At 39.6% G+C, this 26936-nt stretch overlaps 1 protein-coding gene across 3 annotated transcripts in view; it reads right to left on the minus strand.

Moving 5' to 3' along the window:
• ESYT2 (extended synaptotagmin 2) overlaps positions 1 to 26936 on the minus strand; it is a 581700-nt gene that overhangs the window by 239646 nt on the left and 315118 nt on the right. For all 3 annotated transcript variants that reach the window (XM_053713830.1, XM_053713829.1, XM_053713828.1), the window contains exons 5-6: positions 20464 to 20536; positions 18462 to 18551 (exon numbers count right to left, since the gene is read on the minus strand). In XM_053713830.1, the coding sequence (XP_053569805.1) occupies positions 18462 to 18551; positions 20464 to 20536 (163 nt within the window). The remainder of the gene's footprint in view (positions 1 to 18461; positions 18552 to 20463; positions 20537 to 26936) is intronic.

Consider the following 26936-nt stretch of genomic DNA (forward strand, 5'->3'; position numbering starts at 1 on the left):
TGTGTCCGGTCCACAGCGTCATCCTTACTTGTGGGATATTCTCTTCCCCAACAGGAAATGGCAAAGAGCCCAGCAAAGCTGGTCACATGATCCCTCCTAGGCTCCGCCTACCCCAGTCATTCGACCGACGTAAAGGAGGAATATTTGCATAGGAGAAACCATATGATACCGTGGTGACTGTAGTTAAAGAAAATAAATTATCAGACCTGATTAAAAAACCAGGGCGGGCCGTGGACCGGACACACCGTTGGAGAAAGTAATTTATCAGGTAAACATAAATTCTGTTTTCTCCAACATAGGTGTGTCCGGTCCACGGCGTCATCCTTACTCGTGGGAACCAATACCAAAGCTTTAGGACACGGATGAAGGGAGGGAGCAAATCAGGTCACCTAAATGGAAGGCACCACGGCTTGCAAAACCTTTCTCCCAAAAATAGCCTCAGAAGAAGCAAAAGTATCAAACTTGTAAAATTTGGTAAAAGTGTGCAGTGAAGACCAAGTCGCTGCCCTACATATCTGATCAACAGAAGCCTCGTTCTTGAAGGCCCATGTGGAAGCCACAGCCCTAGTGGAATGAGCTGTGATTCTTTCAGGAGGCTGCCGTCCGGCAGTCTCATAAGCCAATCTGATGATGCTTTTAATCCAAAAAGAGAGAGAGGTAGAAGTTGCTTTTTGACCTCTCCTCTTACCAGAATAAACAACAAACAAGGAAGATGTTTGTCTAAAATCCTTTGTAGCATCTAAATAGAATTTTAGAGCGCGAACAACATCCAAATTGTGCAACAAACGTTCCTTCTTTGAAACTGGTTTCGGACACAAAGAAGGCACGACTATCTCCTGGTTAATGTTTTTGTTAGAAACGACTTTCGGAAGAAAACCAGGTTTAGTACGTAAAACCACCTTATCTGCATGGAACACCAGATAAGGAGGAGAACACTGCAGAGCAGATAATTCTGAAACTCTTCTAGCAGAAGAAATTGCAACCAAAAACAAAACTTTCCAAGATAATAACTTAATATCAACGGAATGTAAGGGTTCAAACGGAACCCCCTGAAGAACTGAAAGAACTAAGTTGAGACTCCAAGGAGGAGTCAAAGGTTTGTAAACAGGCTTGATTCTAACCAGAGCCTGAACAAAGGCTTGAACATCTGGCACAGCTGCCAGCTTTTTGTGAAGTAACACAGACAAGGCAGAAATCTGTCCCTTCAAGGAACTTGCAGATAATCCTTTCTCCAATCCTTCTTGAAGAAAAGATAGAATCTTAGGAATTTTTACCTTGTCCCAAGGGAATCCTTTAGATTCACACCAACAGATATATTTTTTCCATATTTTGTGGTAAATTTTTCTAGTTACAGGCTTTCTGGCCTGAACAAGAGTATAAATAACAGAATCTGAGAACCCTCGTTTTGATAAGATCAAGCGTTCAATCTCCAAGCAGTCAGCTGGAGTGAGACCAGATTCGGATGTTCGAACGGACCTTGAACAAGAAGGTCTCGTCTCAAAGGTAGCTTCCATGGTGGAGCCGATGACATATTCACCAGATCTGCATACCAAGTCCTGCGTGGCCACGCAGGAGCTATCAAGATCACCGACGCCCTCTCCTGATTGATCCTGGCTACCAGCCTGGGGATGAGAGGAAACGGCGGGAATACATAAGCTAGTTTGAAGTTCCAAGGTGCTACTAGTGCATCTACTAGAGTCGCCTTGGGATCCCTGGATCTGGACCCGTAGCAAGGAACCTTGAAGTTCTGACGAGAGGCCATCAGATCCATGTCTGGAGTGCCCCACAGTTGAGTAATTTGGGCAAAGATTTCCGGATGGAGTTCCCACTCCCCCGGATGTAATGTCTGACGACTCAGAAAATCCGCTTCCCAATTTTCCACTCCTGGGATGTGGATTGCAGACAGATGGCAGGAGTGAGTCTCCGCCCATTGAATGATTTTGGTCACTTCTTCCATCGCCAGGGAACTCCTTGTTCCCCCTGATGGTTGATGTACGCAACGGTCGTCATGTTGTCTGATTGAAACCGTATGAACTTGGCCTTTGCTAGCTGAGGCCAAGCCTTGAGAGCATTGAATATCGCTCTCAGTTCGAGAATATTTATCGGTAGAAGAGATTCTTCCCGAGACCAAAGACCCTGAGCTTTCAGGGGTCCCCAGACCGCGCCCCAGCCCATCAGACTGGCGTCGGTCGTGACAATGACCCACTCTGGTCTGCGGAAGGTCATCCCTTGTGACAGGTTGTCCAGGGACAGCCACCAACGGAGTGAGTCTCTGGTCCTCTGATTTACTTGTATCGTCGGAGACAAGTCTGTATAGTCCCCATTCCACTGACTGAGCATGCACAGTTGTAATGGTCTTAGATGAATGCGCGCAAAAGGAACTATGTCCATTGCCGCTACCATCAAACCTATTACTTCCATGCACTGCGCTATGGAAGGAAGAGGAACGGAATGAAGTGTTTGACAAGAGCTTAGAAGTTTTGTTTTTCTGGCCTCTGTCAGAAAAATCCTCATTTCTAAGTAATCTATTATTGTTCCCAAGAAGGGAACCCTTGTTGACGGAGATAGAGAACTCTTTTCTACGTTCACTTTCCATCCGTGAGATCTGAGAAAGGCCAGGACTATGTCCGTATGAGCCTGTGCTAGAGGAAGGGACGACGCTTGAATCAGAATGTCGTCCAAGTAAGGTACTACTGCAATGCCCCTTGGTCTTAGTACCGCTAGAAGGGACCCTAGTACCTTTGTGAAAATCCTTGGAGCAGTGGCTAATCCGAAAGGAAGTGCCACGAACTGGTAATGCTTGTCCAGGAATGCGAACCTTAGGAACCGATGATGTTCCTTGTGGATAGGAATATGTAGATACGCATCCTTTAATTCCACCGTGGTCATGAATTGACCTTCCTGGATGGAAGGAAGAATTGTTCGAATGGTTTCCATTTTGAACGATGGAACCTTGAGAAACTTGTTTAGGATCTTGAGATCTAAGATTGGTCTGAACGTTCCCTCTTTTTTGGAGAACTACGAACAGATTGGAGTAGAACCCCATCCCTTGTTCTCCTAATGGAACAGGATGAATCACTCCCATTTTTAACAGGTCTTCTACACAATGTAAGAATGCCTGTCTCTTTATGTGGTCTGAAGACAATTGAGACCTGTGGAACCTCCCCCTTGGGTGAAGCCCCTTGAATTCCAGAAGATAACCTTGGGAGACTATTTCTAGTGCCCAAGGATCCAGAACATCTCTTGCCCAAGCCTGAGCGAAGAGAGAGAGTCTGCCCCCCACCAGATCCGGTCCCGGATCGGGGGCCAACATTTCATGCTGTCTTGGTAGCAGTGGCAGGTTTCTTGGCCTGCTTTCCCTTGTTCCAGCCTTGCATTGGTCTCCAGGCTGGCTTGGCTTGAGAAGTATTACCCTCTTGCTTAGAGGACGTAGCACTTGGGGCTGGTCCGTTTCTACGAAAGGGACGAAAATTAGGTTTATTTTTGGCCTTGAAAGACCTATCCTGAGGAAGGGCGTGGCCCTTACCCCCAGTGATATCAGAGATAATCTCTTTCAAGTCAGGGCCAAACAGCGTTTTCCCCTTGAAAGGAATGTTAAGCAATTTGTTCTTGGAAGAAGCATCCGCTGACCAAGATTTCAACCAAAGCGCTCTGCGCGCCACAATAGCAAACCCAGAATTTTTCGCCGCGAACCTAGCCAATTGCAAAGTGGCGTCTAGGGTGAAAGAATTAGCCAATTTGAGAGCACGGATTCTGTCCATAATCTCCTCATAAGGAGGAGAATCACTATCGATCGCCTTTTCTAGCTCATCGAACCAGAAACACGCGGCTGTAGTGACAGGGACAATGCATGAAATTGGTTGTAGAAGGTAACCCTGCTGAACAAACATCTTTTTAAGCAAACCTTCTAATTTTTTATCCATAGGATCTTTGAAAGCACAACTATCTTCTATGGGTATAGTGGTGCGTTTGTTTAAAGTAGAAACCGCTCCCTCAACCTTGGGGACTGTCTGCCATAAGTCCTTTCTGGGGTCGACCATAGGAAACAATTTTTTAAATATGGGGGGAGGGACGAAAGGTATACCGGGCCTTTCCCATTCTTTATTTACAATGTCCGCCACCCGCTTGGGTATAGGAAAAGCTTCTGGGGGCCCCGGGACCTCTAGGAACTTGTCCATTTTACATAGTTTCTCTGGGATGATCAAATTCTCACAATCATCCAGAGTGGATAACACCTCCTTAAGCAGAGCGCGGAGATGTTCCAACTTAAATTTAAATGTAATCACATCGGGTTCAGCTTGTTGAGAAATTTTCCCTGAATCTGAAATTTCTCCCTCAGACAAAACCTCCCTGGCCCCCTCAGACTGGTGTAGGGGCATTTCAGAACCATTATCATCAGCGTCCTCATGCTCTTCAGTATCTAAAACAGAGCAGTCGCGCTTACGCTGATAAGTGGGCATTTTGGCTAAAATGTTTTTGATAGAATTATCCATTACAGCCGTTAATTGTTGCATAGTAAGGAGTATTGGCGCGCTAGATGTACTAGGGGCCTCCTGAGTGGGCAAGACTCGTGTAGACGAAGGAGGGAATGATGCAGTACCATGCTTACTCCCCTCACTTGAGGAATCATCTTGGGCATCATTTTCTGTGTCACATAAATCACATCTATTTAAATGAGAAGGAACCTTGGCTTCCCCACATTCAGAACACAGTCTATCTGGTAGTTCAGACATGTTAAACAGGCATAAACTTGATAACAAAGTACAAAAAACGTTTTAAAATAAAACCGTTACTGTCACTTTAAATTTTAAACTGAACACACTTTATTACTGCAATTGCGAAAAAGTATGAAGGAATTGTTCAAAATTCACCAAAATTTCACCACAGTGTCTTAAAGCCTTAAAAGTATTGCACACCAAATTTGGAAGCTTTAACCCTTAAAATAACGGAACCAGAGCCGTTTATAACTTTAACCCCTTTACAGTCCCTGGTATCTGCTTTGCTGAGACCCAACCAAGCCCAAAGGGGAATACGATACCAAATGACGCCTTCAGAAAGTCTTTTCTATGTATCAGAGCTCCTCACACATGCGACTGCATGTCATGCTTCTCAAAAACAAGTGCGCAATACCGGCGCGAAAATGAGGCTCTGCCTATGATTAGGGAAAGCCCCTAGAGAATAAGGTGTCCAAAACAGTGCCTGCCGATATTATTTTACAAAATACCCAGATTAAATGATTCCTCAAGGCTAAATATGTTTATATATGAATCGATTTAGCCCAGAAAATGTCTACAATTTTAACAAGCCCTTGTGAAGCCCTTATTTACTGTGTAATAAAAATGGCTTACCGGATCCCATAGGGAAAATGACAGCTTCCAGCATTACATCGTCTTGTTAGAATGTGTCATACCTCAAGCAGCAAAAGTCTGCTCACTGTTCCCCCAACTGAAGTTAATTCCTCTCAACAGTCCTGTGTGGAACAGCCATCGATTTTAGTAACGGTTGCTAAAATCATTTTCCTCTTACAAACAGAAATCTTCATCTCTTTTCTGTTTCAGAGTAAATAGTACATACCAGCACTATTTTAAAATAACAAACTCTTGATTGAATAATAAAAACTACAGTTAAACACTAAAAAACTCTAAGCCATCTCCGTGGAGATGTTGCCTGTACAACGGCAAAGAGAATGACTGGGGTAGGCGGAGCCTAGGAGGGATCATGTGACCAGCTTTGCTGGGCTCTTTGCCATTTCCTGTTGGGGAAGAGAATATCCCACAAGTAAGGATGACGCCGTGGACCGGACACACCTATGTTGGAGAAATATAAGTAAATTGGAAAGTTGTTTAAAATTGTATGTTCTATCCAAATCATGAAAGAAAATGTTGGGGTTTTGTGTCCCTTTAAAGGGACAGTATACACTCATTTTCATATAACTGCATGTAATAGACACTACTGTAAAGAAAAAGATGCACAGATACTGATATAAAAATCCAGTATAAAACTGTTTAAAAACTTACTTAGAAGCTCTCAGTTTAGCTTTGTTGAAAAGGTAGCTGGAAAGCCCACTGCAAGTGGGAAATAAGACACTCCCCCCCCTCCCCTTCTTTTGCATATGAAAAGACTCTTTACACAAACAGGAGCAAGGTGGAGAAGGTAGATGACGGTATTCACATAAAACTTTGGGGCTTGGTTAGGAGTCTGAAAATCAGAGCAATGTTATTTAAAAATAAGCAAAACTAAACTTCATGGGCTATATAAATAGATCATCTACAAAACATTTATGCAAAGAAAAAATATAAAAGTATAATGCCCCTTTAAGAAACAATTATTTGCATATTTGACTAAACAATGGATACAATTTGACATTACTGCTAAATGAGTCAACATTGCCTTATATGGTCTCAGAGGCCTCGCAAATACGTTAGGGAAAACAAGCAGACCAACTGCCAGTTACTTTCATCTGGAAACTATGAGGAGAAAATCTTATTCTCTGCAGCCAACACCAATGCTTTTTCCCCACATTAGTAATTACATATGTTTGATTTTGATCCAAATCTACTGTAGTTTAAAAATCATGTAAAAATAGGCTTTAGCTCAACAAATCACTACGAAAGGAGGATTTACTTTGTGTCGCTTGTATTAACAACAAAAGTGTAATATTTGGAAAGAATTAAAAAAGTTTATTTAAAAGATGCTGAATATGCAGTTACAGAGACCTAATTTAAAGGGACACAGAAAGATGTCATTAAAATTGGAACCTATACAAAGTAATAGATAAAAAGGTTATGTTTATTTGTAATCACACTAGGACAGGAGTCAGCAACCTTGGCATCCCAGATGTTTCAGAACTACATTTCCCATGAAACTCTGTCAGCCTAAAGTGTGCCTAACCATCATGGGAAATGTAGTTCCAAAACGTCTGGGGTGCCTAAGTTGCTGCTCCCTGCTCTAGGAGGACAAAATGGCTGCTCAGTGTTGTGAACGATCTTAGCTCACATGTCATGCTGCAATTGGTTTGCCTCAGCAACTGACAACAAAATACTTTAGAGAGATTGTTCTTCTGTCAAGCACTAGCACATCCTACCTCTTGTTTTCATATTTACAATAACTCACCTCTTGAAAAATATATCTCAACTTGATATACTGTACTCAGATGGAAATTTTAAACAACTTTCCAATTTACTTCTACTATCAAATTTGCTTCATTTTCTTAGTATCCTTTGGTGAAGGAACAGCAATGCACTACTGTGAGCTAGCTGAACATGTCTAATCAGCAATTGACGAGAGAAAAATGCGTGTAGTCACCAAACACCAGCTTGCTCCCAGTAAGGTATGAAATGTACATATTTTTCAACAAAGAATACCAAGAGAGTAAAGTACATTTTAAATAAACTTCTATTTTCAAAGTGTCTTAAAATCACATGCTGTATCTGAAACATGCAAGTTTAATTTTGACTTTCCTATTCCTTTAAAGCTATCCAAAGCACGAATTAACAAATTGATTTGATGATCATTTGTGCAACAAACAATCAAAAACATTTAATATTAGCTAATTTTAGCTTAAATTTTAGCTGGGTGATCAGTAAAATCAGTCTGTTGGTGTGCCCATAAAAAGTTCCTGGGGAGAACAATGTATATTGTAGGTGGATTGTGAATTGGAAACAAGTTAGTTAAGTTAAATGTCTTAGTAGTAACCTACTTCCAATGAACAACCATCTTACTGTATAATTTATCATGGTGTGTGCGCGCATGCGTGAATGCATGCATGTACACACTCACCTCTTTCTGCAACAAGGAGTGTTAGAAGCTTCATGTACTAATAAAGGGTTAATAGAAGGCGCGTTTATATTTTACAATGCACCCAGTCATTTATTTTCATAGTGTTTATTACAAATGAAAGAGATATATAAATGTTAGAATAACAAATAGTATTTAGATTAACAAACCGACTACACAATACATTTCTGGTCCCCACCAAATCGGTTTATTTAAATAAAAAAAAAACAATGAATATTACTATAACAAAATAGGAATTTGAAAGGATGATTAATCAATTAGATACAAAAGAATTAATACTATCTGCATTGTTTAGAATAGCCTTAAAGCAATTCAAATAAATATTAGATATATATTTATATTTCAGGAGAAATAGGATTAAGGCGACCATCCTCTTTCCTCTCCTGACTGTTGCCAGTGTCCGATGCAAGAGACATAAGGGTTTATAACATATGTAACAGACCCAGCCAGCACTAATACTTACTTGTATGATGAAAGATGATGTTACACCAATTCATCTGTACTAATGATCTGTATAAACAGAGCTTCCACAAAGCTTCTTATACCTAAAGCCAATATTTTTTGTTCTGGTCACGCTGGCTCCTTAATACTCAGTATATGCAGGAAATAGTCTAGTACAATGTACTGTATGTATCGTGCACAGATGGAGATTAAAACTGCCACTTAATAAAACCGTTCCAAAGCTCTCTGACACATCTACAGCACATTAAATAGACACTAAACAATTTGAGATATAGAATGTGTAAAGGGACAGTCTACTCCAGAATGTTTGTTGTTTAAAAAGATAATCCCTTTATTATCCATTCCCCAGTTTTGCATAACCACCACGGTTACATTAATACACTTTTTACCTCTGTCATTACCTTGTATCTAAGCCTCTGCAAACTGCCCTCTTATCTCAGTGCTATTTACAGACTTGCATTTTAGCCAATCAGTGCTAACTCATAAATAACTCCACGGGAGTGAGCACAGTTATATTTATGGCACACACAAACTAGTGTTGTCTAGCTGTGAAAAATGGATAAAATGCACTGAGATAAGAAGCGGCCTTTAAGGGCTTCAAAATTAGAAAAAGTCTACCTAGGTTTCACATTCAACAAAGAATACCAAGAGAATAAAGAAAATTTGATGATAAAAGTAAATTGTTAAGTTGTTTAAAATTACATGCCCTATCTGAATCATTAAAATGTAATTTTGACTAGACCGTTGCTTTAATTATAAGCAGTAAAACAATTTTGCAATGCTTTTCCATTATTTTTCCCTTTTCGCTACCTGTAATTTACCTCAAGCGTTATTTTTGTTCTTTTTTTACAATTCTGAGGACTGGTAGCGCACACTGCAGACTTCACAAGCCTAACCCTGGCACACAATCTGATGATGATCATATATGAAACAATAAAACCATGCATGCTAACAAAATGGCTGTTGCTAACTGTGTACTCCAGTAATAATTTCTGATTGGCTCCTGCAAATAAGGCAAGTGGTTGGTGAAATTTTACTATTAAAAAACAATTGCACGTGTTAATGCCTTCACATTTATTTACTCATTCTTCATATTAATTTATTGCAAGACAGCAGAAAAACAGTGTAATCACAGGATATTTACTATCCCTTTCATGCAGCTATTCATTAACTTTAGCAAATGTCTATGTTTAGGCACTAAAGTTTAAATTAAGTGAATGTAAAGCTTCATCTAGTAGTGCCCGGTTTTTAAAAATACTATTAAAAACAGGGACACTTACACGGATAAAACTTTACATTGCACCATATTTGTAGAAAACAGAATTTATGCTTACCTGATAAATTACTTTCTCCAACGGTGTGTCCGGTCCACGGCGTCATCCTTACTTGTGGGATATTCTCTTCCCCAACAGGAAATGGCAAAGAGCCCAGCAAAGCTGGTCACATGATCCCTCCTAGGCTCCGCCTTCCCCAGTCATTCTACCGACGTAAAGGAGGACTATGCATAGGAGAAATTATATGATACCGTGGTGACTGTAGTTAGAGAAAATAATTCATCAGACCTGATTAAAAAACCAGGGCGGGCCGTGGACCGGACACACCGTTGGAGAAAGTAATTTATCAGGTAAGCATAAATTCTGTTTTCTCCAACATAGGTGTGTCCGGTCCACGGCGTCATCCTTACTTGTGGGAACCAATACCAAAGCTTTAGGACACGGATGATGGGAGGGAGCAAATCAGGTCACCTAGATGGAAGGCACCACGGCTTGCAAAACCTTTCTCCCAAAAATAGCCTCCGAAGAAGCAAAAGTATCAAATTTGTAAAATTTGGTAAAAGTGTGCAGTGAAGACCAAGTCGCTGCCTTACATAACTGATCAACAGAAGCCTCGTTCTTGAAGGCCCACGTGGAAGCCACAGCCCTAGTGGAGTGAGCTGTGATTCTTTCAGGAGGCTGCCGTCCGGCAGTCTCATAAGCCAATCGGATGATGCTTTTAAGCCAAAAAGAGAGAGAGGTAGAAGTTGCTTTTTGACCTCTCCTTTTACCAGAATAAACGACAAACAAGGAAGATGTTTGTCTGAAATCCTTTGTAGCCTCTAAATAGAATTTTAGAGCACGAACTACATCCAAATTGTGCAACAAACGTTCCTTCTTTGAAACTGGATTCGGACACAAAGAAGGCACAACTATCTCCTGGTTAATATTTTTGTTAGAAACAACTTTCGGAAGAAAACCAGGTTTAGTACGCAAAACCACCTTATCTGCATGGAACACCAGATAGGGAGAAGAACACTGCAGAGCAGATAACTCTGAAACTCTTCTAGCAGAAGAAATTGCAACCAAAAACAAAACTTTCCAAGATAATAACTTAATATCTACGGAATGTAAGGGTTCAAACGGAACCCCTTGAAGAACTGAAAGAACTAAATTGAGACTCCAAGGAGGAGTCAAAGGTTTGTAAACAGGCTTGATTCTAACTAGAGCCTGAACAAAAGCTTGAACATCTGGCACAGCCGCCAGCTTTTTGTGAAGTAAAACAGATAAAGCAGAAATCTGTCCCTTCAAAGAACTTGCAGATAATCCTTTCTCCAAACCCTCTTGTAGAAAGGATAGAATCTTAGGAATTTTTATCTTGTTCCATGGGAATCCTTTAGATTCGCACCAACAGATATATTTTTTCCATATTTTATGGTAAATTTTTCTAGTTACAGGCTTTCTAGCCTGAATAAGAGTATCAATGACAGAATCTGAGAACCCACGCTTTGATAAAATCAAGCGTTCAATCTCCAAGCAGTCAGTTGGAGTGAGGCCAGATTCGGATGTTCGAACGGACCTTGAACAAGAAGGTCCTGTCTCAAAGGTAGCTTCCATGGTGGAGCCGATGACATATTCACCAGGTCTGCATACCAAGTTCTGCGTGGCCACGCAGGAGCTATCAAGATCACCGAAGCCCTCTCCTGATTGATCCTGGCTACCAGCCTGGGAATGAGAGGAAACGGTGGGAATACATAAGCTAGGTTGAAGGTCCAGGGCGCTACTAGTGCATCGACTAGAGTCGCCTTGGGATCCCTGGATCTGGACCCGTAGCAAGGAACCTTGAAGTTCTGACGAGACGCCATCAGATCCATGTCTAGAATGCCCCATAATTGAGTTATTTGGGCAAAGATTTCCGGATGGAGTTCCCACTCCCCCGGATGAAATGTCTGACGACTCAGAAAATCCGCTTCCCAATTTTCCACTCCTGGGATGTGGATTGCAGACAAGTGGCAGGAGTGATTCTCCGCCCATTGAATTATTTTGGTCACTTCTTCCATCGCCAGGGAACTCCTTGTTCCCCCCTGATGGTTGATGTATGCAACAGTCGTCATGTTGTCTGATTGAAATCTTATGAATTTGGCCTTTGCTAGTTGAGGCCAAGCCTTGAGAGCATTGAATATCGCTCTCAGTTCCAAAATGTTTATCGGGAGAAGAGATTCTTCCCGAGACCATAGACCCTGAGCTTTCAGGGGTTCCCAGACCGCGCCCCAGCCCACCAGACTGGCGTCGGTCGTGACAATGACCCATTCTGGTCTGCGGAAGCTCATCCCTTGTGACAGGTTGTCCAGGGTCAGCCACCAACGGAGTGAATCTCTGGTCCTCTGATCTACTTGGATCGTCGGAGACAAGTCTGTATAATCCCCATTCCACTGTCTGAGCATGCACAGTTGTAATGGTCTTAGATGAATTTGCGCAAAAGGAACTATGTCCATTGCCGCAACCATCAAACCTATTACTTCCATGCACTGCGCTATGGAAGGAAGAAGAACAGAATGAAGTACTTGACAAGAGCTTAGAAGTTTTGATTTTCTGGCCTCTGTCAGAAAAATCTTCATTTCTAAGGAGTCTATTATTGTTCCCAAGAAGGGAACTCTTGTTGACGGGAATAGAGAACTTTTTTCTACGTTCACTTTCCACCCGTGAGATCTGAGAAAGGCTAGGACAATGTCGGTATGAGCCTTTGCTTGTGGTAGAGACGACGCTTGAATCAGTATGTCGTCCAAGTAAGGTACTACTGCAATGCCCCTTGGCCTTAGCACCGCTAGAAGGGACCCTAGTACCTTTGTGAAAATTCTTGGAGCAGTGGCTAATCCGAATGGAAGTGCCACAAACTGGTAATGCTTGTCCAGAAAGGCGAACCTTAGGAACCGATGATGTTCCTTGTGGATAGGAATATGTAGATACGCATCCTTTAAATCCACCGTGGTCATGAATTGACCTTCCTGGATGGTAGGAAGAATTGTCCGAATGGTTTCCATTTTGAACGATGGAACCCTGAGAAATTTGTTTAGGATCTTGAGATCCAAAATTGGTCTGAATGTTCCCTCTTTTTTGGGAACTATGAACAGATTGGAGTAAAACCCCATCCCTTGTTCTCCTAATGGAACAGGATGAATCACTCCCATTTTTAACAGGTCTTCTACACAATGTAAGAATGCCTGTCTTTTTATTTGGTCTGAAGACAATTGAGACCTGTGGAACCTTCCCCTTGGGGGCAGTTCCTTGAATTCCAGGAGATAACCTTGAGAAACTATTTCTAGCGCCCAAGGATCCTGAACATCTCTTGCCCAAGCCTGAGCGAAGAGAGAGAGTCTGCCCCCCACCAGATCCGGTCCCGGATCGGGGGCCAACATCTCATGCTGTCTTAGTAGCGGGAGCAGGCTTCTTGGCCTGCTTACCTTTGTTCCAGCCTTGCATCGGTCTCCAGGCTGGCTTGGTTTGAGAAGTATTACCCTCTTGCTTAGAGGATGTAGAATTTGAGGCTGGTCCGTTTCTGCGAAAGGGACGAAAATTTGGTTTATTTTTAGCCTTAAAAGACCTATCCTGAGGAAGGGCGTGGCCCTTTCCCCCAGTGATGTCTGAAATAATCTCTTTCAAGTCAGGGCCAAACAGCGTTTTCCCCTTGAAAGGGATGTTAAGCAATTTGTTCTTGGAGGACACATCCGCTGACCAAGACTTTAGCCAAAGCGCTCTGCGCGCCACAATAGCAAAACCTGAATTTTTCGCCGCTAATCTAGCTAATTGCAAAGTGGCGTCTAAGGTAAAAGAGTTAGTCAATTTAAGTGCATGAACTCTGTCCATAACCTCCTCATAAGAAGATTCTTTATTGAGCGACTTTTCTAGTTCTTCGAACCAGAAACACGCTGCTGTAGTGACAGGAACAATGCAGGAAATTGGTTGTAGAAGGTAACCTTGCTGAACAAACATCTTTTTAAGCAAACCCTCTAATTTTTTATCCATAGGATCTTTGAAAGCACAACTATCTTCTATAGGGATAGTAGTGCGTTTGTTTAGAGTAGAAACCGCCCCCTCGACCTTGGGGACTGTCTGCCATAAGTCCTTCCTGGGGTCGACCATAGGAAATAATTTCTTAAATATAGGGGGAGGGACAAAAGGTATGCCGGGCCTTTCCCATTCTTTATTTACAATGTCCGCCACCCGCTTGGGTATAGGAAAAGCTTCGGGGGGCACCGGGACCTCTAGGAACTTGTCCATCTTACATAATTTCTCTGGAATGACCAAATTGTCACAATCATCCAGAGTAGATAACACCTCCTTAAGCAGAGCGCGGAGATGTTCCAATTTAAATTTGAATGTAATAACGTCAGGTTCAGCTTGTTGAGAAATTTTTCCTGAATCTGAAATTTCTCCCTCAGACAAAACCTCCCTGGCCCCTTCAGACTGGTGTAAGGGCATGTCAGAACCATTATCATCAGCGTCCTCATGCTCTTCAGTATCTAAAACAGAGCAGTCGCGCTTTCGCTGATAAGTGGGCATTTTGGCTAAAATGTTTTTAATAGAATTATCCATTACAGCCGTTAATTGTTGCATAGTAAGGAGGATTGGCGCACTAGATAAACTAGGGACCTCCTGAGTGGGCAAGACTTGGGTAGACATAGAAGGAGATGATGCAGTACCATGCTTACTCCCCTCACTTAAGGAATCATTTTGGGCAACATTATTATCAGTGGCATCATTGTCCCTACTTTGTTTATCACATTCATCACATATATTTAAATGGAGAGGAACCTTGGCTTCCGAACATACAGAACATCGTCTATCTGATGGTTCAGACATGTTAATAGGCATAAACTTGATAACAAAGCACAAAAAACGTTTTAAAATAAAACCGTTACTGTCACTTTAAATTTTAAACTGAACACACTTTATTACTGAATATGTGAAAAAGTATGAAGGAATTGTTCAAAATTCACCAAAATTACACCACAGTGTCTTAAAGCCTTAAAGTATTGCACACCAAATTTGAAAGCTTTAACTCTTAAAATAACGGAACCGGAGCCGTTTTTACATTTAACCCCTATACAGTCCCTGGTATCTGCTTTGCTGAGACCCAACCAAGCCCAGAGGGGAATACGATACCAAATGACGCCTTCAATAAGCTTTTTCAGTGGATCTGAGCTCCTCACACATGCATGCCTTGCTTTCCAAAAACAACTGCGCATTAGTGGCGTGAAAATGAGGCTCTGCCTATGACTAGGAAAGGCCCCCAGTGAAAAAGGTGCCCAATACAGTGCCTGCCGTTTTTTTAAAACAATTCCCAGATTAAAATAACTCTTCAAAGTTATAATCCATTAAATATGCTTATAAAGTAATCGTTTTAGCCCAGAAAAATGTCTACCAGTCTTTAAAGCCCTTGTGAAGCCCTTTATTCTTATAATTAAACTAAGAAAATGGCTTACCGGATCCCATAGGGAAAATGACAGCTTCCAGCATTACCAAGTCTTGTTAGAAATGTGTCATACCTCAAGCAGCAAAGACTGCACACTGTTTCCCCCAACTGAAGTTACTTCATCTCAACAGTCCTGTGTGGAAACAGCCATCGATTTTAGTAACGGTTGCTAAAATCATCTTCCTCTTACAAACAGAAATCTTCATCTCTTTTCTGTTTCAGAGTAAATAGTACATACCAGCACTATTTTAAAATAACAAACTCTTGATTGAAGAATAAAACTACATTTAAACACCAAAAAAACTCTAAGCTATCTCCGTGGAGATGTTGCCTGTGCAACGGCAAAGAGAATGACTGGGGAAGGCGGAGCCTAGGAGGGATCATGTGACCAGCTTTGCTGGGCTCTTTGCCATTTCCTGTTGGGGAAGAGAATATCCCACAAGTAAGGATGACGCCGTGGACCGGACACACCTATGTTGGAGAAATACTTAGCTCTTCGTTTTGAAAGCCGGATCGCTGATGATGTTGCTTCCCCCGCACGTCGCAAGCCTCTTCCTACGTCAGAAATGACGATTCCGACCTTCCTCCAATCACGGCGTTGCTTTAGGCAATGATTCCCCTGGGGGGTGGAGAGAGACGTGATTGGAGGATGCCGGAATCATCATTGCTGACGTAGGAAGAGGCTTGTGACGGGCTGGCAAAGCGCTGGAGCGGCTTTCAAGACAAAGAGGTAAGTATTTCTACAAATATGGTGCAATGTAAAGTTCCCCTGTTTTTAATAGTATTTTTAAAAAGCGGGCACTACATGATGAAACTTTACATTCACTTTAAGAGTATTAGTTTGAATATTTTAGCTTCTTCTACTTCATCTTTATAATCTATATTCTCTATTTGGAAGTAACTATTGGATATCTGCCTTTTTCACTAATCCTAATTTTATCAACATTCAGACAAGAAATAATCTCCTTCACTATAAAGCAGGGATTCTTCCTTCCAGTAGCCAGGGCACACTAAAAAGCCACATTTTAGAATTTTTCTTCTTTCATGATTCAGATAGAGCATGCAATTTTAAGCCACTTTCTAATTTAATCCTATTATCAAATGTTCTTCATTCTCTTGGTATCTTTATTTGAAAAAGCAGGAATGTAAGCTTAGGAGCTAGCCCGAATTTTTCTTTCAGCACCCTGGGTAGCACTTGCCGATTGGTGACTTTTAGCCACCAATCAGCAAGCGCTACCCAGTTGCTGAACCAAAAATGGGCCAGCTCCTAACCTTAAAATTCCTGATTTTCAAATAAAGATACCAAGAGAACGAAAAAAAATTAATAGGAGTAAATTAAAAAGTTGCTTAAAATTGCATGCTCTCTACATACAAATTGTGCGTTTTTTAGTTCTAATAATTGAAACTATAGATTGCAGACTTCACAAACCTAGTCCTGCTCAATTGGTCTCAGCACAAAGAACTGAATTATACACTGCAATTGTTACTAATAAGATGACTATGGCTAGCCTTATCTAGCCCACTTTGGCTACTGCAAATAACAAAAGCTGTAGGGGGGAGTTTGGTCATTGAAACCATTACAGCAGAAAAAGGTGTTGATTTATTTAAAGGACCAGTCAACACAGTAGATTTGCATAAACAACAAATGCAAGATAACAAGACAATGCAATAGCACATAGTCTGAACTTCAAATGAGTAGTAGATTTTTTTTTGTGACAATTTTGTAATGTCTTTTTCTACTCCCCCTGTACCATGCGACAGCCATCAGCCAATCACAAATGCATACACGTACCATGTGACAGACATCAGCCATTCACAAATGCATACACACTTATTCTTGCACATGCTCAGTAGGAGCTGGTGACTCAAAAAGTTTGAATATAAAATGACTGTGCACATTTAGTTAATTGAAGTAAATTGGAAAGTTGTTTAAAATGGCATGCTCTATCTGAATAATGAAAGTTTAATTTTGATTGAGTGTCCCTTTAAAAAGCTTTCACACTTGTATTTAGAGGCTGTTTTGTGTCCCTTTAAAGGGATATCAAAGAGTACTTGTTTGGTAAAAATAAATATGTTAAATCAAAGTAAACGTAAAAAGAAAGAGATTGTGCAAAAATCAACAAACAACTTACTTGTTTTCTTGCAAAATGAGCACTTAGACATTCTCATTGTAGCCACTGCCTGCAGCTAGGTAAGGGAGGAGACATGTTGGCAACTTAGGTTGCATTCTGACTGTTTTGAGCATGGGCAAATATGACTATCTAGTCCATTGTTTCTCAACCGCGGTCCTCAAGTACCCCCAACAGGCCAGGTTTTCATTATAGCTGAACCAGTGCACAGGGGAAATAATCAGCTGATGGGTGAGAGCAGATTAGTAACCACGGTGTTACTGATCAGCTGATTACTTCACCTGTGCACTGGTTCAGCTATAATGAAAACCAGGCCTGTTGGGGGTACTTCATGATTGCAGTTGAGAAACACTGATCTAGTCTATTCACTTAAAGTAAACCAGCAAATGGTACCCTAGAAGTTTAATGACATCAAGCTAGATAAACATTCCTGTAGAGACCACAGCCTCCCTCTCCCTGTAGGGCTGTGAAAGGAAATAATGGACACTGCCCAAATTAAGTTTAAAAAAATAAATAAAAAGGTAACATCCATTTAAAATGACGAATAATACATATTACAATGATTTGTATTAAGTATAAGTTACTTCGTAGAGCTTTTTGTTATTAGAACAATTAAATAAACAATTTCATATCCCTTTAATGGGACACTGACCCCAAATTTTATCTTTCATGATTCAGATAGAGCATGCAATTTTAAGCAACTTTCTAATTTACTCCTATTATCAATTTTGCTTCATTTTCTTGCTATCTTTATTTGAAAAGCAAGAATGTAAGTTTAGAAGCCGGACCATTTTCGGTTCACAACCTGGGCTGTACTTGTTGATAGGTGGCTAAATGCGCCCACCATTAAACAAGTGTTGTCCAGTGTTTTGAACCAAAAATGGCTGGCTCTTAGATGCCTTCTTTTTCAAATAAAGATAGTAAGAGAACAAAGAAAAATTGATAATAGGAGTAAATAGGAAAGTTGCTTAAAATTGCATGCTCTATCGGAATCATGAAAGAAAAAATTTGGGTTTAGTGTCCCTTTAAGTAAACTGTGCAACATTGAAAACATTGTAATTATATTTTAACACAATATAGATTTTTCTCAGTGACTTGCAGAAAGTAAAAGAGCATTTCAGAAAAACAGCTATTACTATTTTTTAATAGAACTTGAATCATATTTTTCCTTACATAAATATTTTTTTAAAACACAGGTGCCTCCAGATGCAATCATTTTACTTGTCTAAAATATAAGAAAAGTGTAAGGCATAAGAAGAAAATGTAATGTAACCAAATATTGTGACCACAGTCTTCTGAACCTACGTTGTGTTATAAAATAACCAGACAAAACTTATTTGAACTTACTGGTTTCCTGAGAAAAAATATGGACAGGGCTCCGATAATAGGTATATCTCCAATTAACGGCTCTAAAATAACTCTCATTGTCCCATGTAGCTGAAAGTGAATAATGAAACAGGTAAGCAGACCTCAAAATGACAAACAAATATATAAAACACTATACGATCTGAAGCATGTGCTTATGGTAATAAAATGTTCTATTATAAAACAAATGCATTCATTTTTCTATGTGTTTAAACCTTGCAAAGGGGTAGTCAAAGCGGTGCTCCTGTTTCACAGCATACACGAGTATGCTTAGGTCAAGTGTTAAACAGAGCAAACAAATGAAATTTGTGTAAGAAAAACGAAGCAGGGCATTTATTTTTATACTAGACATTACACAATTTGAGACTAATATAAAATGCTTAATTTTGTGTATGAAAAAAACGTAGCAATATACCTTCATTATTTATTTTACCCCCTTTTTATTTAACTCTTATTAAGTTTCTGTAAAGTAATAAGTGGTGTCATGTTGAAGAATAGGTTACCCCTATTATGTCTAATTAGGGAGAGTTATAAAACAGTCAATAAAAGAGTGTGCAAAATTAGGCGTATGTATGTAATTAATCCCTGTTAAATAGTTACTTTAACAATTCTACATTCCAGGCAGCCTTATTTTTAGTTGTTTTTTGCCTGTTTTAATTCTTCATTAATTGACCTCAGAAGAACAGATAGATAAGGAGAAATCCTAGATTTCAATATGGAAATACCCATTCATTTTTTTAAACTAAAACCTTTAAAATGCTTTCTTCAATATTTTAACAACTAATTTAAAAAAAAAAAAACTTTAACATTCTCAGGTTAATCTTTGCTTTGAAAACATCATATCTAGTAATTATTTACGGTTTAATATCCCTTTAATTTTTATGAACTATTACAAACCATAACGAGCTTGACTTGCGTGTAATAATAATAATAATAACAATACTTCCTCACATGAATACAGACTATGCACTTAAACATCTTTAGTAGCTATTTATGCAGAATCAAGTAGCAATAACTATTTTTAAACTCAAAGGGACAAGAAAACCCAAGTTTCTTTAACAATTCACATAAAGCAGAGGTTTTGAAAGTCTTAGGTCGCTGGGTCTCCACCTTTAATAACATTTACATGACAGTGCTCCAAACCACCACCCCCATAAAAGAAAACTAATATTTATTTTTTGTTTTATTTTGGGGATTTTACATCTGATTCAGGAGTCGATTCTGTTGAAAAATGCTTCACTTATGTTTCAATTTATACTTTGTTACTCCTGTGTTAAATGAAAGTTACTGATCAACAAAACAAATGCAGACAGTCTGAGTGATTACGACCTTAGTGCCTTTATTTCACCTACTTCCCGCTCTTTGCCTTATTGCGTTGCGACCTGAGAAGTGTCACAGTCAGTTCTTAAAATCTGTTCTATGTCTTGCTGAAGTCAGCAGCTGCTTGTGGTTTCCATAGGATAGTGCAATGTGAAACTGCTCCCGTGCCCCCCCCCTCCATTATATGCTCTCTCTCACACTTGAAAAACCACTGACAGAGCATGACATTTTAAACAACTTTCCTATTTATTTCTATTACCTAATTTGCTTAGTTCTCTTGGTAACCTTTGTTGAAAAACATGCCTAGGTATGCTCAGGAGCTGCAATGCACTACTGAGAGCTAGCTGGCAATTGCTGGCTGCACATATATGCCTCGTCATTGGCTCACTTGATGTGTTGAGCTAGCTCCCAGTAGTACATGGTATCCTTTGTTGAAGGAGCAACAAAGAACATGACGCAAATTTGATAATAGAAGTAAATTGGAAAGTTGTATTCTCTATCTGAATCTTGAAAGAAAAATTTGGTGTTTCATGCCCCTTTAATCTTCTAACAGAACTCACTGACCTACTAAATTTGAAACAAATAACTTTACAATCCATTTTAGAAAAAAATTGTATTACTGATCACACAAACCAAAAGAAATGTGACAATAAATGTAACTTACCTGAATACTTTTGATGCCAGCTCTACAGAAATATCTCTTTATTTCCAAGTCAATCTCACAATTTCCTACATAACTGAGGATAGGAAAAAATGTTAAAATAAAAAAAATGTGTGTGTGGTACAGTACTTTGGTATGGTAATACATGATACATACATTATACATATTATTGGAATAAAGAAACAGGTTATTAATTAATGAGCATTTTATAACTTTCACAGTGACTGTAAAATTGTCTCTCCTTTTGTATGTTCCCAACTATCTATTTTACTTGCTGAAGTGTATTATTAATGTACAAATGGCTCCTTTATCTTTATTATGTCATTTGAACTAGCTGCTTTTGCCTACTAAAACTGAGAACCAATTAAGATGCCCACTGTTCCTGCATGCTTAGCCCATTTAAATATAGCTTTAAAAAAAAAAAATGTTTCTCATACATGCAATACTCTTCAGCTGCCATAATAGGTAATTGGGAACACATTAAGGGGAAACGGATTTACAGAACAATGCCCCTTTAATGAACTCTTTTTTTGGCCCAGTTGTCTACTACATATGTAACTATGATAATACGTTTTATTGGAGTTTTAGAAGACTCACAAATGGATTTGCATAAATTGTCAGCTACTGAATATATTAAGGAATTAATCCAGAGCAAGAGACTACAAAAAACTGCAAAATGTATCCTTATCCACACAAATCAGCAGTATAGATACGATTGTAACTATTAGAGGAACAGTACACACAATACATTTCTTTCATGCATATGAAAAGCACTAAAGGGACATGAAACAAACTTTTCTTTCATGATTCAGATAGAGAATACAATTTAAAAAAAAAAAAGTTTCACATTTCCTTCTATTATTCAATTTGCTCCGTTCTCATGTTATACTTTGTTAAGGAGATATCTACATAGGTAGCGTGCGCATCTCTGGTGCACAACATGACAGGAAATAGTGCTGCTATCTAGTGCTCTTGCTAATTCATAACACTGTTGCAAAACTGCTACCATATATTGCTGCAGGCACGTGCACACTCATTAAGTTACCTTTTTGCTTTTTAACAAAGGATAACAAGAAAACAACAAACATTTGATAATAGAAGTCGATTGGAAAGTTGTTTTAAATTGTATGCTCTATCTGAATCATGAAAGAAAAATTTTGTGTTTGATGTTCCTCCAAGTATGTTAACCCCTTAACGACCAGCGCCGTACCCTGTACAACGCTGGTCGTTATGCCCTTAAGGACCAGCGACGTGCCCTGTATAAATGATGGGGATTAAAAATAAAATAAAAAAGCCCAAATTTATTGCAAAGTGGGTGCTGGCAGACATCTGCCAGTACCCAAGATGGCGGCAATAAGGTAGAGGGGGGAGGGTTAGAGAGCGGTTTTGAGGGGGGGGGGGAGAATCAGGGAGGTTGGGGGCTAAGGGGGATCCAACACTGCAGAATAATATAAAAAAATAAAAGCGCCTTTTATTTTAGTACTGGCAGACTTTCTGCCAGTACTTAAGATAGCAGTGACAATTGTGAGGTGGGGGAGGGCATTGTTTGAGGGGGGTCAGGGAGGGATCAGGGGGTGGGATGCGTCAGGTGAGAGGCTGATCTCTACACTAAAGCTAAAATTAACCCTACAAGCTACCTAATTAACCCCTTCACTGTGGGGCATAATACAGGTGTGATGTGTAGCGGCAATTAGCGGCCTTCTAATTACCAAACATCAATGCCAAAGCCATATATGTCTGCTATTTCTGAACAAGGGGGATCCCAGAGAAGAATGTATAACCATTTGTGCCATAATAGCACAAGCTGTTAGTAAATAATTTCAGTGAGAAACCTAAAGTTTGTGAAAAATTTAGTGAAAAAGTTAGTGAAAAACTTTTTTTTTTATTTAATCGCATTTGGCGGTAATATGGTGGCATAGATCAATACTTTGGGTAGTCTACTACACTAAAGCTAAAATTAACCATACAAGCTCCCTAATTAACCCCTTCACTGATGGGCATAATACAAGTATAGTGCGTAGCGACATTTAGCGGCCTTCTAATTACCAAAAAGTAATGCCAAAGCGAAAAATATCTGCTAGTTCTGAACAAAGGGGATCCCAGAGAAGCATTTACAACAATTTGTGCCATAATATCACAAGCTGTTTGTAAATAATTTCAGTGAGAAACCTAAAGTTTGTGAAAAAGTGAACGATTTTTTTTATTTGATCGCATTTGGCGGTGAAATGGTGGCATGAAATATACCAAAATGGGCCTAGATCAATACTTTGGGTTGTCTACTAAAAAAAATATATATATGTCAAGGGATATTCGGGGATTCCTGACAGATATCAGTGTTACAATGTAACTATCGCTAATTTTTAAGAAAAAACAAAATTGGTTTGGAAAAAGCAAAGTGCTACTTGTACTTAATGCCCTATAACTTGCAAAAAAAGCAAAGAACATGTAAGCATTGGGTATTTCTAAACTCATGACAAAATTTAGAAACTATTAAGCATGAGTGTTTTTTGGTGGTTGTAGATGTGTAACAGATTTCGGGGGTCAAAGTTAGAAAAAGTGTATTTTTTCCATTTTTTAATCATATTTTATATAGTAAATTATAAGATATGTTGACAATAATGGTATCTTTAGAAAGTCCATTTAATGGCAAGAAAAACGGTATATAATATGTGTGGGTACAGTAAATGAGTAAGAGGAAAATTACAGCTAAACACAAACACTGCAGAAATGTAAAAATAGCCCTGGTCCTTAAATTGACACTGAACCCAATTTTTTTCTTTTGTGATTCAGATAGAGCATGCAATTTTAAGAAACTTTCTAATTTACTCCTATTAATTCATTCATTCTCTTGCTATCTTTATTTGAAACAGAAGTCATCTAAGCTTTTTTTGGGGGTTCATGACTATGGACAGCACTTTTTTATTGGTGGATGAATTTATCCACCAATCAGCAAGAACAACCCAGGTTGTTCACCAAAAATGGGCCAGCATCTAATCTTACATTCTTGCATTTCAAATAAAGATACCAAGTGAATGAAGAAAATTTGATAATAGGAGTAAATTAGAAAGTTGCTTAAAATGGCATGCTCTATCTGAATCACGAAAGAAAAAAAATTGGGTTCAGTGTCCCTTTAAAGGGACAGTAAAGTCAAAACTAAACTTTTATGATTCAGTTAGGGCATGCAATTTTGAAAAACTTTCCAATTTACTTGTATCATAAAAATTTGCTTTGTTCCCTTGGTGATATTTTTGAAAAGCTAAACCTAGCTAGGCTCAAACTGATTTCTAAACCGTTGAAAACCGCCTCTTAGCTCAGAGCATTTTGAAAGTTTTTCACAGTGTTAGTTCATGTGTGTCATATAGATAACAGTGTGCTCACTCCCGTGAAGTTATTTAGGAGTCTTCACTAATTGACTACACTGCATGTCTGTCAAAAGCACTTAGATAAGGAGGCTGTCTGCAGAGGCTTAGATACAAGGTAATCACAGAGGTATAAAGTATATTAATATAACTCTGTTGGTTATGCAAAAACGGGGAATGGGTAATAAAGGGATTATCTATCTTTTTAAATAAAGATTTTGGTGTAGACTGTCCCTTTAAGGGTAAGAAATTGAAAAAAGGTCTGGTCCTTAAGGGGTTAAAAAACATCATTTATGCTTACCAGATAAATTCCTTTCCTTCCTGGCAGGGAGAGTCCACGACCTCATTCCTTACTGTTGAGAAATACAACACCTGGCCACCAGGAGGAGGCAAAGACACCCCAGCCAAAGGCTTAAAACTGAAAAAATGTCTTTCATGATTCAGATAGAGAATACAATTTTAAACAACTTTCTAATTTACTTCTATTATCTAATCTGTTTCATTCTCTTGGTATCATTTGTTGAAGGAGAAGCTATGCACTACTGGTTTCTAACTGAACACATGGGTGAGCCAATCACAATCAATATATATATGCAGCCACCAATCAACAGCTAGGACCTAGGTTCTTTGCTGCTCCTGAGCTTGTCTAGATAAACCTTTCAGCAAAGGATAACAAGAGAAGGAAGCAAATTAACCCCTTAGTGACCAGAGCACTTTTCCATTTTCTGTCCGTTTGGGACCAAGGCTATTTTTACATTTTTGCGGTGTTTGTGTTTAGCTGTAATTTTCTTCTTACTCATTTACTGTACCCACACATATTATATACCGTTTTTCTCGCCATTAAATGGACTTTCTAAAGATACCATTATTTTCATCATATCTTATAATTTACTATAAAAAAAATGATAAAATATGAGGAAAAATTGAAAAAAACACACTTTTTCTAACTTTGACCCCCAAAATCTGTTACATATCTAAAACCACCAAAAAACACCCATGCTAAATAGTTTCTAAATTTTGTCCTGAGTTTAGAAATACCCAATGTTTACATGTTCTTTGCTTTTTTTGCAAGTTATAGGGCCATAAATACAAGTAGCACTTTGCTATTTCCAAACCACTTTTTTTCAAAATTAGCGCTAGTTACATTAGAACACTGATATCTTTCAGGAATCCCTGAATATCCCTTGACATGTATATATTTTTTTTAGTAGACATCCCAAAGTATTGATCTAGGCCAATTTTGGTATATTTCATACCACCATTTCACCGCCAAATGCGATCAAATACAAAAAATTGTTCACTTTTTCACAAATTTTTTCACAAACTTTAGGTTTCTCACTGAAATCATTTACAAACAGCTTGTGCAATTATGGCATAAATGGTTGTAAATTCTTCTCTGGGATCCCCTTTGTTCAGAAATAGCACACATATATGGCTTTGGCGTTGCTTTTTGGTAATTAGAAGGCCGCTAAATGCCACTGCGCACCACAAGTGTATCATGCCCAGCAGTTAAGGGGTTAATTAGGGAGCTTTTAGGGAGCTTGTAGGGTTAATTTTAGCTTTAGTGTAGTGTAGTAGACAACCCCAAGTATTGATCTAGGCACATTTTGGTATATTTCATGCCACCATTTCACCGCCAAATGCGATCAAATTAAAAAAAAACGTAAAATTTTTCACAATTTTAGGTTTCTCACTGAAATCATTTACAAACAGCTTGTGCAATTATGGCACAAATGGTTGTAAATGCTTGTCTGGGATCCCCTTTGTTCAGAAATAGCAGACATATATGACTTTGGCGTTGCTTTCTGGTAATTAGAAGGCCACTAAATCCTGTTGCGCCTCACACGTGTATTATGGCTAGCAGTGAAAGGGTTAATTAGGGAGTTTGTAGTGAGCTTGCAGGGTTAATTTTAGCTTTAGTGTAGAGATCAGCCTCCCATCTGACACATCCCACCCCCTGATCCCTCCCAAACAGCTCCCTTCCCTCCCCCACCCCACAATCGTCCCCGCCATCTTAAGTACTGGCAGAAAGTCTGCCAGTACTAAAATAAAAGGGTTTTAAAAAAAAAAATGAATTTTTTTTTTTTAGCATATTTACATATGCTACTGTGTAGGATCCCCCCCTTAGCCCCCAACCTCCCTGATCCCCCCCAAAACCGCTCTCTAACCCTCCCCTCTGCCTTATTGGGGGCCATCTTGGGTACTGGCAGCTGTCTGCCAGTACCCAGTTTACAATAAAAAGTGCTTTTTTTGTCTTTGGTTTTTTTTTTCTGTAGTGTAGCTTCCCCCCCCCCCACCCCCCACAGACAAACCCCCACCACCTTGCTGATTATTACAATTTTCGATATTTTTTATCTTTTTATTTTCAAATTTTCTGCAGTGTAGCGGTTCCCACCCGCTCCCTCCCCGTGCACGCGCCCGCCCCCACCCTCCCGTGCACGCGCGCGCCCCCAGCCACCCCCGCCCACGATCCCGCCCCCCTTCACATCCACATGGCCATCGATGGCCGCCACCCCGCCTCCCGGTCCGGCTCCCACCCACCAACGCAGGTAGCCACCGATCTCCGGTGCAGAGAGGGCCACAGAGTGGCTCTCTCTGCACCGGATTACTTAAAAAGGTTATTGCAGGATGCCTCCATATCGAGGCATCACTGCAATAACCGGAAAGCAGCTGGAAGCGAGCAGGATCGCTTCCAGCTGCTTTCCACACTGAGGACGTGCAGGGTACGTTCTCAGGCATTAACTGCCTTTTTTCTGAGGACGTACCCTGCACGTCCTCAGTCGTTAAGGGGTTAATAATAGAAATAAATTGTAAAGCTGTTTAAAATTGTATTCTCTATCTGAATCATAAAAGAAAATTTTTGGGTTTCATGTCCCTTTAATAACACAAATACTGCAAAACCTTAGTCAACAGTAACATTACGGGAGAACAAGAAAAAGTAGGAGAAACATCAGGATATAAAAAAGCCAGAAGAAATAATATAAAAAGGGAGCCGCCCATCAAAAAAATAAATTACGGGCGGGGTCGTGGACTCTCCCTGCCAGGAAGGAAAGGAATTTATCCGGTAAGCATAAATTATGTTCTCCTTCCATAAGGTAGGGAGAATCCATGACTTCA

The sequence above is a fragment of the Bombina bombina genome, chromosome 5, assembly GCF_027579735.1.
Source record: "Bombina bombina isolate aBomBom1 chromosome 5, aBomBom1.pri, whole genome shotgun sequence".
NCBI lineage: Eukaryota > Metazoa > Chordata > Amphibia > Anura > Bombinatoridae > Bombina > Bombina bombina.